This window comes from Pygocentrus nattereri, chromosome 13 (assembly GCF_015220715.1).
Source record: "Pygocentrus nattereri isolate fPygNat1 chromosome 13, fPygNat1.pri, whole genome shotgun sequence".
Taxonomy (NCBI): Eukaryota; Metazoa; Chordata; class Actinopteri; order Characiformes; family Serrasalmidae; genus Pygocentrus; species Pygocentrus nattereri.
In genome coordinates this window covers 3063016-3077534 of record NC_051223.1, presented here as the reverse complement: position 1 = coordinate 3077534, position 14519 = coordinate 3063016, and the positions used below count along the sequence as shown (strand labels likewise).

Sequence of the window (14519 nt, the reverse complement as noted above, 5' to 3'; positions counted from 1 at the left end):
CTCTCTCCCTCTCTCCCTCTCCCTCCCTCTCTCCCTCCTCTCCCTCCCTCTCTCCCTCCTCTCTCTCTCTTTCTCCCTCTCTCTCTCTCTCCCTCTCTCGCTCTCTCCCTCTCCCCCTGCTCTCTCTCCCCCTCCCTCGCTCTCTCCCTCCCTCTCTCCTTCCTCCCTCCCTCCCTCCTCCCTCCTCTCTCTCTCTCTCTCTCTCTCTCTCTCTCTCTCCCTCTCTCGCTCTCTCCCTCTCCCCCTGCTCTCTCTCCCCCTCCCTCGCTCTCTCCCTCCCTCTCTCCTTCCTCCCTCCCTCCCTCCTCCCTCCTCCCTCCTCCCTCCTCCCTCCTCTCTCTCTCTCTCTCTCTCTCTCTCTCTCTCTCTCTCTCTCTCTCTCTCTCTCTCTCTCTCTCTGTACTAGATTAAAAACATGCACAGTGCATGCTTCAGCATTTTTCAACCTGATGTGTATCTGTCACATCTATATCATATGATCGATTACCATGGACAGTAGTTTCATTCTTTTTTTCATTCTTTTTTTTTTTTTTTTTTTTTTGGTATTGAAGAAGAAAAAAAAAACAACTGAAGTGTTGCCTTGGAACCGCTTCATAATAGAAGCCAGTGGGTAGTTGCTGAATTGTAAGTTGCTGAATAAATGTTTGATGTGACATAACATATGACACTAATTTCAAACTACAATCATTTCGTTCCAACTGTTCAGGTGTTGGGATGAGATGGACAGAATGTCAAACCTGTTCTTCAAAGCTTTCAACACCAGAGCAACACAGGAAAGCAGTCCTGGTTACGTTCCAGACCGTTTTCTGATATTCATTTCAAACATGCCTTTGAATGGAAAGTCATGTAAGTGGTCTCCAAAGATGCATGTTTTCTGTACATTTTTGCTGATGTAATTTAGTGACTGCCCATTAGCTTCTATTGTGTGTTGTTCTGAGTTGGTGCGTTTTCTTTTCTGCTCTGAGGAAAGGAAAACATTGAAATTATCGTCAGTGTTAATTGTCTGTCTGCATGCAGCAGATGGAGTTTAGGTTGAAAAACCCTGGAGTTTTCCTTTAACACCCCCAGTATCCTCTCTTCTACCAAAGCTGTCCACACTCAGGGCTACTCTGGGCTACATTGTGGCCACACGGTTTATGATTCCTATAAAGTGTAGATTAAATAAATGTAGTGCCATTTTAATCAGACGTGATCCGTACACCGTCCTTTAATATTTTAGTGCAAGTTTGCTAAAACCACTGGTGCTACTTCAGCAACACAGATTGATTATTGGTTCGTCCCGTTTGTCCTGAACCAGCTGTGTCAGTTAGAATCGAAACACGGTCATGAACAAGATTTGGATCCATGGTTAGATCGTGAGACCGCATAACTGAAGTGTTTTCAGTCCATAGTAAAACACTCAGGTCAGCTAGATGAACGTTAAAGCAGTGGCTCATTCAATAATGCTAATGTCGCTAACAGTGAATGAAAGTGAATAGCCATCGGTTAGCATTCTGAAAAATAACTTCATGGTACTGTGTGGCTGCTGGCTTCCATTCACTGTCTGCAACATTAGCCTGTATGGTTGGTCTCTCATCAGTCTCTCACTTACAAACGGGGTCTCTCGTGCTCCTGTGTTGTTTCATTGGTTTATTTTACTGGAATGTAAAGTTTTGCTTGTGTTCATAATTGAATATCTTTTAAACTATTCTTAGTTTTTGACATACATGTTTGTATTTATTGTATAGTGAAGCGGAAGCTACAGCTACAGTGGTCTTTTTATAAACGTCAAAACAGATAAAAAAAGGCAAAGATACATTACTGGTTTATGTCTGTATAAAAGAAACCAGAATCAATGTATATGCAACTTGCCTTTCCTTAATTTTATCTTTTTTTTTCTTCTTCTTCTTCTAAATAAACCTTTTCGGCCACTATGCAGGAAACTAGTCTTACTGCAGCGAGAGAAATAAATTGAATCAGGTTTTTCTTGTACAGACTTCGCCGTGATAAACTGAACATGCTCACAATTTGTAAAGTCAATATTGCCAATAAATTGTAAAGCTCAATTTTTGTGTTGGTTTTGTTTTTTTTTGGAAAAAAAAAGATGGTCATTTGTCAATATGGTTAAAAGAATATGTCCCTGATGTCCAATTTGCACTGAACAAAGACCGAATCACTGTATTCTTCAGTGTTTGGCAACCTAAGCATTTACACACAGTCACTGTTGGAACAAAATCTCGTGTCTCCAAAGAGGTAACTTTACAAGAGAAGGAAAAATGTTCTTAACTTCTAATGGAAATGATTTATTCCAGGCACTTTTGAACCATTGCTATTCCAACCATTCATCCTGTAATTTTGAAACCATGTAAAAGGCAGTTGGCAATTTTAAATGGTCTAAAAAAAATGACCAAAATGGAGATGCAAGTTTCAACAACATTATAGTCTCTACTGACTGAGTGGCTGGACATTAGTTGACGCCATGGGGATTCCAAGTGTTTATTTGATGTATTTGCATAATGTTTGGAATATGTAAAAAAAAAAAAACAATTTGGTAAAGCTGATGAAGCAGATGAATACAACTACAGAATAGAGCATAACACTGCAAATAACATCAAACTCTAGTCTTAGGCCAGACCATTACAACGTAATGGTGAGAGTGTGCAGAGTGAAAAAGGAGTTGGTGAGAACGAGCAGAGGCAGACAGGAGACAATCGAAATGAGCAAAGACAGACGGGAGCCAATAAGAATGTGCAGAGTCAGACAGGAGCCAATGAGAATGAGCAAAGGCAGACAGGAGCCAATAAGAATGCACAGTGTCAGGCAGGAGCCAATGAGAATGTGCAGAGTCAAACATCAGCCAGTGAGAATGAACAGGGTCGTCAGAAGCCAATGAGGATGCCCGTTGCCGTCGGGAGCCGATGAGAATGCGCAGAGGCAAACAGGAGCCAATCAGAATGAGCAGAGGCAAACAGGAGCCAATCAGAATGAGCAGAGGCAAACAGGAGCCAATCAGAATGAGCAGAGGCAAACAGGAGCCAATCAGAATGAGCAGAGCAGACCGAGCCAATGAAAATATGCAGAGTGAGACAGAAGCCAATGAGAACGTGCAGTGTCGTCCGCAGCCAATGAGAACGCGCAGTGTCGTCCGCAGCCAATGAGAACGCGCAGTGTCGTCCGCAGCCAATGAGAACGCGCAGAGTCGGATAACGCTATGGGGAGATGATGAGGTGAGGGACAGGCTGAGGGAGCGAGCTCAGTACCTCAGCGGCCGTGTTTGGTGTTGGAGCACGGCGGGCGAGTCAGTGTCGGGCATTAAATAAAGCAGCTGGGATCATTTACTTCTCTTTGTCTGTGAAGGTAAGGCGTGTCGAGTTCGTGTTAAGCGCAGCTTAAGTGTGTTTAATAGTTTACAGCTCCCGCTCCGGGCACGGCTAACTTAGCCAGGCTAACCGGCTAAGCTAAGTTTACCTGCCAGCTTAGCCTGCCTGGCTAACCGGTTCTAGTTGGGGCACAAATTCTCGAGTCAGTTTGACGAGTCGAGTCACCTCAGGTTCGCCTCGGCGCAGCTGACCGGCTCGTTTAACCTCGCTTCTTTCTGTCCTCTTTGCTGGTTTAGCTCAACGCCGTTTGTGGCCTTATCTCAGGGCGCTCTGCCGGCTCTGGAGATGCTCTGCGTTGCTCCTTGTGTTCCTGGTGAAGTTTAAAGCGTCTTTCGCTGTTCAAACCGCAGACTTCGCTGCAGTGACGGCGTGGAAAGCCTTAAAAGATTGTGTGACTAAACATGAGTGGACATTAACGGGCAGCAGCGCGAAATGCAGCCCTTTCTGTCTCCCCCGCAGGCTTAAGCTGATGAGGCAGTGCCTCTTTCATTTACTTGAACCTTTTATTCGGTGATGTTTTTCGCTTCTGAAGCCTGTAGAAGCTGAGACCATGTCTACTGAATCTCTGTCTAAGCCATCGGATGCTGAAGTAGCCAACTGTTTGTCTAAATGACCCATGAAACGTCAGTTAAAGAAAGTGATGGGATGGAGAGGTTTAGAGAGATGGCTGTAATGACGATACACAACCTCCCTGTTGGGTGTGTGCCATAGAGTTGAAAGGGAAGCTTTTTTTTTGGGACACACGCACTTAAACAAGGTGGTTCTTCAAGGGTTCTTTGGTGAAGGGAATGGTTTGGTTTAGAAGCATGAGCTCTGCATAGATCTGCATGCTTAAATGGTTGTGTGCCTGATGAAATGGTGCTCCAGATTGATGGAGAAAGTGTTGAATACGGTTCTGTATTGCACCATAACGGTTTCGTCTATTGTTGCAAGCTTGGTCTTATATCGAATCACTTTCAAAAAGGTTCTGTATAGAAGCCTGTACCAACACATCGGTCTGAAGAACGATTTCACCATGCAGAGAATCACTTAAGATTCCCGTGACGCCAAATGGAACAATTCCCTTTACTAACGAACCCTTGGAGAACCACAGTTTACACACTAAATCTATTAGGGCTGGATGATATTGGTAAAATTCAGTGTTTTTATTTTTGAGTATTCTGTTGAAAGTCGCCTTGAATATTATAATAAAGAAGGTTTATACACAAGATTATCAGTGAAGACCACAGGGTATGTTTTCATGTTAATTATTACATAAATTATTTGTTGTTGTTGTTGTTGTTGTTGTTGTTGTTGTTGTTGTTGTTGATACTATAACATCATGGAAAAACCACTGCTTAACTATTATTGTCATAGCATTAAGTGTTTTTGAGAGGGATCCTGCCAAATTTGGCAACCCTGATCAGGTTCGTGAGACTGCATGTTAGGGATGCGCAGTGCAGGACAAGAGAAACGGCATCTGTTCAAATACATTGTCCTTAAAACGGAAAACAGCTTTTCTGGTCACACCTGTGCTAATGACCATTGCGGTTTCTTTCTGCTGTGGACTGATGGCTCACTGACCAGCACCCTGCCGTTTATTCTGGGGGAAAAACGCAGTGTAGGGCAGCTGGCGATCCAGAGCTGAGGGACAGGCATTTGGAGCAGAACTTTAACAAGGAAGACCCTTTGGACTAAACCGAAAAAGCCCACCTATTAATTGCGGTGTTTACATGACTTGCAGGCAGTTTATCTCCCGCTCTTTAGATGCACTGCAGGTTTAACTTCATAAAATACTTTCTTTCTGTTAGACTAATATAAATGATGTGCGGCGGCTGAAAGGTAACTTTTACCATCTTTCACAAAAGCGGGTAGAAGTTCCAGTTGTTCGAATTGATTTTCCATTTCCAAATATTATCACATCAAATTACATTGAATATTTGTTGCTGCCCTTGAAGCAATGATGGTTTGCTGCGTTTGCCTGCCTGCCTGCCTACCTGTGTCTATAGACCAGCAGCTATATCTCAAGGATTTTTAGTTCCCTGTAACATCCGCTTCAGGATTTCGTAGCAGAGTACACACACACACACACACACACACACACACACACTCTCTCTCAGCAGAGTGAGGTGAGGGTGTGAGAGACGTGTGTAGACAACTGCAGCAGGCCGAGTGTGTAGGGCAGGTTGTGCTGGTTGGACGGCATGCATTGATTTCACTTGGATTGCAGCTGCGCTTCAGCATCAGAACGATGTGCTCATCCGTCTTGTGTTCTTTTTCAGTGTCTTTATGTACTGATCAGCGACTCTGTTACATGTTATAAGATAATCCTTTATTAGTCCCACAGCGGGGAAATTCAGTGTTACAGCAGCAGAGTGATAGAAGTAAAGCACTCAGTAATAGAAACGGGAAACAGTATAAACATTACAAATATTATAAATAATAAAAGTTAAATCTCAACTATTTACAACAAAATAAGAATGAAAATAAGATCTGTATTGCACTTATGAACATATTGCACAATGAAAAAATTTGCATTATGAATAAGTGTATAGTGTGTGTGTGTGTGTGTGTGTGTGTGTGTGTGGTCTACTGGGAGCAGTGTTGGTTGAACAGACTCACAGCAGCAGGAAGGAAGAACCTGCGATAGCACTCCTTCACACACTTGGGGTGAAGGAGCCGGTCACTGAAGGAACTGCCCTAAACCGCTAAACTACCCAAAAACTACCCAAAGCTGCCAGAGTCTCATACATGGGGTGGGAGTCGTTCTCCAGCATGGATGCTAGCTTGTTCAGCATCCTCCTCTCTCCCACCACCTGCACTGGGTCTAGAGGAGTTCCCAGGACCGAGCCGGCCCTCCTGATCAGTTTGTCCAGTTTCTTCCTGTCTGCAGTGGAGATGCTGCCGCCCCAGCAGACCACTCCATAGAGGATGGCTGATGCCACCACTGTGTCAAAAAAGGTCCTCAGGAGGTGCCCCTGCACTCCAAATGACCTCAGTCTCCTGAGCAGGTAGATTCTGCTCTGTCCTCTCCTATAAAGTGCAGCCGTGTTGTCTGACCAGTCCAGTTTATAGTTAAGGTGCACACCCATGTACTTATAAGAGTCCAGTCTTTCAATATCCGTTCCCTGGATGTTTACTGTTGGAGGGGGATGTGTGCGCCTGCGGAAATCCACCTCCAGTTCTTTGGTCTTCCCCGTGTTGATCTGTAGGTGATTCCGCAGACACCAGTCCACAAAGTCCTGAATCAGTTTTCTGTTCTCTCCGTCGTCCTCATTTGTGATGCGGCCGACGATCGCCGAGTCATCAGAGAACTTCTGTAGGTGGCAGTTTGGTGAGTTGTACAGTCTGCAGTGTGCAGGGTGAAGAGGAACGGTGCTAACACCGTCCCTTGGGGGGCTCCTGTGTTACAGACCACCATGCCGGACACACAGTCCCTTGTCCTCACATACTGTGGACAGTTGGTGAGGTAGTCCAGGATCCAGTGCGTTAGGTGATGGTCCACCCATGCCTGTTCCAGCTTGTCCTTCAGGAGCCCTGGCTGTGTGGTGTTGAAGGCACTGGAGAAATCGAGGAACATCTGTCTCTCCCTCTCCCCGTGTCTCCCTCTCCCCGTGTCTCCCTCTCCCCGTCTCTCCCTCTCCCCGTGTCTCCCTCTCCCCGTCTCTCCCTCTCCCCGTCTCTCCCTCTCCCCGTCTCTCCCTCTCCCCGTCTCTCCCTCTCCCCGTCTCTCCCTCTCCCCGTCTCTCCCTCTCCCCGTCTCTCCCTCTCCCCGTCTCTCCCTCTCCCCGTCTCTGAAGTACCCTGAGTAGGGTGGTCCTCCCTTTCGACCTCATTGCTCAACTTGAGTCAACACATCTGTCTTTTAGGTGATGTAACAGAGTTGGAAGTTAGTTCTCATCACGGTGAGCTGTTCAGTGACGTGTTGGTGGCAGTTTGGAGTGATGCTGTGGTGCTTCACGTGTCTCAGAGGGAGCACAGGCTGGCCTTCATCCTCCCAGCGTGATGGCATTGTGTAATAGGGGGAGAACTAGCTAATGGGTCGTCCTTGGAAATTACTAAACTGTGTAGGGGGGAAAAAAGACGGAGAAGAAAATCGAACTTCTAATGTGTGCCATTCAGATTATGCTGTCCTTGCCTCCACGAGGATGTAATTATACTAGATTTATAGAGCAGTGAAAGCTGTACAGTATTGGTATCTGGTATTATGAAGAGCCGTTTTGCTAGGACTGCTCATCTGGTGTTTCTTGTTTGACCAGCTTATTTTGCATGGAATAAATGCTAATGTGTTTGCGTATAGTTGACAGTTCAGTGATGTCATTGTACAGCGATTCTTCTCAGCTGGTCTTGGAGTGACTACATAGTTTGTAAGCTGTAGATCTGGCTTTAATTACCCCACCATCACTGCACTTTCAGCCGTGAAGTCCGCTATCAGTCACTGTTGGGAAAAGGAGCAGCCGGTCCTGGCCTGTGTGTATTATATCACCGTTATTTTTATTTATTGACTTATTTTTTTAACTGTCTTAAAGCGAGACAAACACAAACTGCTTGGAGTGTCATGTCAGTGTTTGTTACTAAACATCTAGTTCATTTTATTTTTCTAAACATTTATAAGGACGACTGCAAACATTAGAATCTTTTTGTTTGTTTGCGTTAGTCCAGTCTGTGTGCCCTGGCCGTTAGAAAGCGGGCTCAGTGTTGATGTTGTCCGAGACTTGTGAGTAGCCAGTGGCTTTTTATTAACAATTAACCCAACAACTGGCGCTCTGTTATGCTGTCATGGGCCAGTACTCACTACACAAACAGCAGCTGCTGTGTTGACCAAAGGATGGGCTAGCTGGGTTTTAATGCCGTACTGCAGTCCTTTTTATGACTTCAGTTTTTAGAGTAAACTCCCAAAGGAGGCTTTTTGGAGCAGCATATAAAGTTAATTGTACACTTTTGTACCGTTATATCTTGTGATTTCATTATGTAGCGAGAAGCTTTGCTTGCGAGTGCAGAGATGGTCACCTATTAGAAGTTTATGATCCTTTTATAAAAGAAAGGAAACGATAGAAAACAATACAATATTTGGGCATGACTTGGATTTGCATAGTTGTTGATTGGGGGGGATCCACAGCAGTCACCTCGGTGCTTTAGTCTCAGGGCACCAGAATTTTGTTAAAATTAAGTGTTCGTCCTGATGCTGAGTGATGCTGCCGGACCCACTACAGGAGCTCTTATGGTCACTTTTTTCACTGCTCATGAGTTTCATGCCTAATTCTGTCACTGGGTGATAAACGAAGCCAGATGGCCTTCTTTCCTTCATTCAGCTCTGCTCTAAAGTAAAATGTCTGAATAAATATGTATTTTTTTGTTGTTTTTTTGTAGTTTTTTTGTCTTGTTTGTATTTTATTGGGTCCCCCTCCCCAAAGGTATTATGTCAGTGTTTCCCAGCTCTGGTTCTCAAGACCACTGGGCTGAGGGAAAGATATAGACAGTCTGGCGGGCCCTGAGGACTGACTTGAGAGCCACTCTCTTATGTAACGCACCAAATACGTCACAAGCTGTAAGTTCACTTCATCAATGTCACTATTGCAGAATATCAGCCCATCTGATGATGTAAGAGCTAAACACATTATACACATCCCACTATTAGTTCTAGTAGCGGGAAGACGAAGACGAAGAAGAAGAAGAAGAATTGTGCTGTCCACCTCAAACCTAATAGAATTAAGGCTGAAATTCAAGTCACTGAATCAAGAGGTATAACACTTGTTGACAGACATTCAGATCTATCAATCAATGAATCAACCTTTATTTTGACTCAGAAGTACATTGAGGGCAACCCTCGTTTTCAATGTAGCCGAGCATTTACAAAAACGGGGATTGACATGATGAGGAAAATAAAATCTATATTTAATCATTTTAAATTAAAGGAAAATTTAAAACTAACAGTGAAAAAAAAAAAAATAGATAACTTGTGTTTTAATTGATGAAATTGAGATCAAAAGAAGATAAGAGATTAATAAAATAAAGAAATATAATAAACTAGTTAAAATAAGTTAAAAAGTAATAAAGAACTAAGAGAAGAACTAAAACGAGAAATAGAAGTTAAGAATAAATAAGATTAAATAAAACAGGTGCAGGCTGTCTGAAGGTGGTTCGATATTAAAATAGTTTAAAATGACTGAGTGACGCCAGTGAGCCGAGTTTTAGTGTTTCCTGTAGTGAATTCCAGCTGGTGCTGTGACTAAAAGCAGATTTTCCCAGTTCACTAGTTTTCTGATCCTGCGTTTATACAGTCAGTGTTGCTGATGCTGAGCTGTATTGATTTATCCTCAAGTCAAAGTACCGTTTATTAACTGGATTAATTGATTAATTTAAGATCAGATGCAGGACTAATAAAAAAACTTTGGGGGTCAGTTGAAATGGCCTTCACGCTGCGGACGTCAGCGGTAGGACTGGTCTATTTACCTCAGATAGAAGGCACTGCTGAGTAGCCACTGAGTAGCCAGACCAAAAGATGTGAAGTATAAACTGCGTCAGAAGGCAGACGAACGTGCACACAGGCAAAGGTTGACTACCCAGTTCTGTTTATATTTGCACTGGCAGATGCCCACTGCCCTGGATTGACGGTGGAAAGGAGCCGCCGTCATGAAGACAAATGTGTGAACCTGTCTATTAGGGATGTGTACAGTTCTTGACTGAGCCTGCTCGACTGAACAGGTCAGAGAAACACAGTGGCTGTGGGCAAATTTGCAAGCTAGTATTTTTTATTTATTTATTTTTTTGTATTGTGCTGCTCAGAAACTCGAGCGCGTTGGTAGGATGCTTTGTCAGGGATGTGACTGAGACGGCAGAGCGGATGTGATGCTGTTGAGGCTCACTGCTCCTGCTGATGTTAACTAGGTTTAAGAGCTTCTAGAAACCTATTGGCACATCCCTGACTAACATGACACGTCATCCACGGAGGAGAAAAGGCCCTGTGTAGAACCCTGGTAGTCCTCATGAGCGTCCAATGTGATCCACTCTGTTAGCTCATTAGCTTCTCTGAAGAGGCGGCCAACGTTAAACTTAACGGTTTTCGTATAATAGATGCTCCACTGCATGCAGCTGTAGTTTTCTGCAACACCAGTACTGCTTCCATGAAAAGATAAACTTACAGCCCTATATGATTTATTATTTTCACTCCTGACTTCTTTGCAGGAAGACGGCAAAAATGACCAACTAAAACATGACAAACAAACGCACAACTTTTAAGTAACTTGGACTATGGTGAAAGTTTTTTTTCGGGCTGTTCACATTTTATCTTTTAAATGTGACATGTAGACATCAGTCTGAGCAGATCTGGCTCCTAAACCGACCCACATGCGCAAAAGAACAATACTTCACGAGGTGGAGGTAAACGGTCATGACGGCCAGCGATCGCCCGTCGCTCCCGGAGCTTCAGTTTCGTCTTCGCCAGCATCGCAGGAGCGATTATGACGGTCCAGTGGTTGACAGCTGGACTCCTCACCCACGTTATTCGGCCACAGCCACTTCTTTGGTCCGCGACCTCAGACTCCAAACGCTGCAGCCGTTGTCTCCTCCGGTCACGTTCAGCCGTTTCGTTCGAAACCTCTTCAAACTCGAAGCGGCTGCGATGAGTTTCTTCAAATTTTATGGTACAGAAACATCCGTCTAAATGTTTGAGTCTCAGCAGCGCGAAATTTTGCATGAATTCCGATCTGGCTGTTCAGACCGAGTTGCGTTGCCGCAGATCGGATACGTGTCGGATTTCAGTGCCACATGTGAAAGCGTCTCAAATCATATTTGAAAATGTCAGTGCGTTTTTGGCTGTTTTTTATATATATAGGCAGAAATAACACCACCCCCATGTGTTGGAGTTATCCACTAAAGTATTTAACCATCACCTGAAAGACTTGAGAGGTGAATTTAACAATATTTGCGTAATCACTTCAATGTGATGTGTTTTTTAGCTGAATCTCTACGTTAGGATACTTGCTAAGATGCATTCCTCTTTGATTTCATTGGGCATTTCTGCACATTTACCTTCATTCTTCATTAACTAGTTTGCTTACTGAAATTGTGTACATGTCCGCTGATTGTGAATTAGGTAGCCTGTCACTGATCTACCAAGGGCAGATGTTTACCAGCAATTAAGATGCGGCTGGTGTTAATTTGCTGTGTCCCACAGGTATTAGAATGTTCTGTAATTAGATGTTATAAATATACAGGAGAAAATTCTCCATCAGAAACAGTCAGCCAACTCGTTTACAAGTGGTAGAAGTTCAGCACGTCTTCTGCTGTGAATGCACATCCTACAGAAATCAGTCATCGTCAAATAAGAGGCCTGAGCGATGTGGACTGTCCTGTCAGATCAGCAACTTGCTACCCAGAATACAGAAATGATACACAAGCGTATTTAGTGTATTATATTTCCATTGTGACGTATTGTAGTGTGTAGTTTTGTACAGTTGTATTGTGGCAGGCATGTTTGCTTGTGTTAATCCCAGTCTAAAGCCCCAAATATTGTGCTTTAATAATACTAAGTTATTGTTGGCATATTAACATAAGGCACGTTATTCTAGGGATGGGTGATGTGGCAAAAATATACTCCTGTGATACTTCAAGAAATTAACCAGTAGTGGTACATTTGGAAATAATACCAATATCAAAAATGATGATGTTTATTCTATATTGGCGTAACGTGGTGCACTAAATCCAGTTAAACGGGCCTTTTTACAACGGAACTTGCTTCCTGAGTGTTTGATTCGTTGAATTGAGACACCACCCTGTTGTATTGAATTACAAATTCTGTGAATTGTTCCTAAAAGCCAGAGTGAACACTAGAGTGAACCAGTGCACCATTTAGTAGCCATGGTTTAGCCACCTGTGGCAAATGGTGCTCCGGCAAAGCGGCGGCTCGAGTCGATTTCCTCAGCTTTATGCAAATGAATTATGAGGTGGGGAAGCAACGTTTTAAATGATTAGCTCCAACAAATTCTTCTGACGAATCGTGACACAGGAGTCTGAGGTCCCCAGCTTTCTATGCTCTGATCTGTTGGTGCTAACCTCGAGAGACAGGCTCATAACCGCGGTTTGTTTCCTTTCTCATTCTGTATCAATGGTGGCTTTTTTTTTTTTCCCTTCTCTTCATGTTTTTAAGTAGAAAATATAATGCCAAATATTTTAAAATATCGCCCAGGCCTACTCTAGAGGCTTTGGGTAGATTCGCTTGTTTTTTATGTCACTATTTCTAGAGTTTAATGTGACTTTTCAGTATATGTTATGAACACTGTGTATACAGTCAAAAGGTATTTGCTCCACTCCTGATTTCCTGTTTTTTTTTGTATATTTGTCATATTAAATAGTTTATATAAAATGTAACATAAGATGGGGGCAGTCGTGGGCTGGAGGTCAGGGAACTGGCCCTGTGACCGGAAGGTCGCCGGTTTGATCCCCAGGGCCGACGGTCCATGACTGATGTCCTTGAGCAAGACGCCTAACCCCCAACTGCTCCCCGGGCGCCGTGGATAGGGCTGCCCACCACTCCGGGCAAGTGTGCTCACTGCCCCCTAGTGTGTGTGTATTCACTAGTGTGTATGTGGTGTTTCACTTCACGGACGGGTTAAATGCGGAGGTTTTTGGGATTTTAAAAAGTGTCACTTAACAACCTGGAGAAGCACAAAACAGTTTGAAATTAACATTTTATTAGTGACAAAGGATTTAACGGCTCACGTCCTCCCAAACTCAGTAACTAGAGTCTAGACTTTCTTCTTTGTGGTATTGGTTTATTTCAGCCACATTAGATGTCCTGCGAGAATGAACTGCCCGTTCAAGGTCCTCCCACAGCATCTCACTGGGGATTGAGAACTTTGACCAGGACACGGCAGAACCTTCGTTTTGTTTCTTTGGAGCCGTTCTGAGGTGGACTTGCTCTTGTGCTTCTCGTCATTTCTTTACAGCATAGCCCAAATTCACTTGAGCTTCAAATCACTGGCTCATGACCGGACAGTCCTGCAGGAGTTTCTGGTAGGGAGCAGAATTCAAATTTGCTTAAATGGTTAATTAACTAGTTGCTTTTTCACACAATACCGGCTGGTGTTGGATGTTTTTTCTTTAATAATTAAATCATAGTTTAAAAACTGTATTTGTCTCTAATATTGCTTGAAGATCTGAGACGATTAAATGTGTCAAATAAAATAGTAATGGAAAAAGACACCAAGAGAAGCCCAGTACTTTTTTTTTTCATTGCACTAGCTGTTAGGAATGTAAATGAAGAAAGTTCCTGTTTGGTCAGTGTCTGATTACTTTCTTCTGAAAACACACTTATAATGTCAACGCTAATCAGGTTACCACTCTCTGAAGATGATAAGTTTCAAACACATTAAGCACTGAAAGCACGGCATAATGCCTGCAGATGTACTTTTACCTGAAGACTCAGCTGCCTGCTTGATTTCTTAGGAATTTTATCGTGTCCGTGTCCACGCAGTTGACTAAAGCGTAAAACGTTTACAAAAAATTGGAGAAATTCTTGATCAGTGATCAGGTGTTTTCTGTTAAAGGTGTCTTTGTTCTCTCTGGGTTGCAGGGCCGCTGTGACTGAGGCGCGATGTCTGCCAAAGCCATCTCGGAGCAGACGGGGAAAGAGTTCCTGTATAAATACATTTGCACCACGGCCGCTGTGCAGAACCGCTTCCGCTACGCCACAGTCACCTCAGAGACCGATTGGGAACGCCTCACACAGGATCACCCATGGCTCCAAACTGAGGTCAGTGTGTATGAGTGCGTGAAAAAACCAAGCAAGTTCTTGCTGATTTTAATTATTGTCTCCCGTGTGAGTGGAATTGCAAACCCTTTCCGAAAGAAATTTGATCCTCCTTAACGTAACGGCTACCACACACCACTTGCCAGATGGTCAGATGGACGTCTTACTACAAAATAAATAAATAAATAAATAAATAAATATGGAATTAAAAACAAGTAAGCACTGCTATCAATTTTCAGCATCGTCTGTGTTTGGCAACAGTCAGAACTCTCAACATTGCTCACTAATATTGGGCAGTAAACCAGTTCGTTCTGTATATCGGTCAGAATTCTTACTCAGGTGTGTGTTTTGTCATTGCTCATTGCAAACCACACACTAATTGGCTCTTTCAGCCACATGGCTTAGGGGTGTGTGTTGTACTTTAAATAAAA

The 14519-nt window shown here is 43.5% G+C and overlaps 1 protein-coding gene across 4 annotated transcripts in view; it reads left to right on the top strand.

The window, feature by feature from the left end:
* Nucleotides 1–3201: 3201 nt before the first annotated feature.
* aclyb (ATP citrate lyase b) overlaps nucleotides 3202–14519 on the top strand; it is a 41746-nt gene continuing 30428 nt past the window's right edge. For all 4 annotated transcript variants that reach the window (XM_017704494.2, XM_037544308.1, XM_017704491.2 and 1 more), the window contains exons 1-2: nucleotides 3202–3336; nucleotides 13912–14091. In XM_017704494.2, coding sequence (XP_017559983.1) covers nucleotides 13933–14091 — 159 coding nt within the window. In that variant the 5' untranslated portion in view covers nucleotides 3202–3336; nucleotides 13912–13932. The remainder of the gene's footprint in view (nucleotides 3337–13911; nucleotides 14092–14519) is intronic.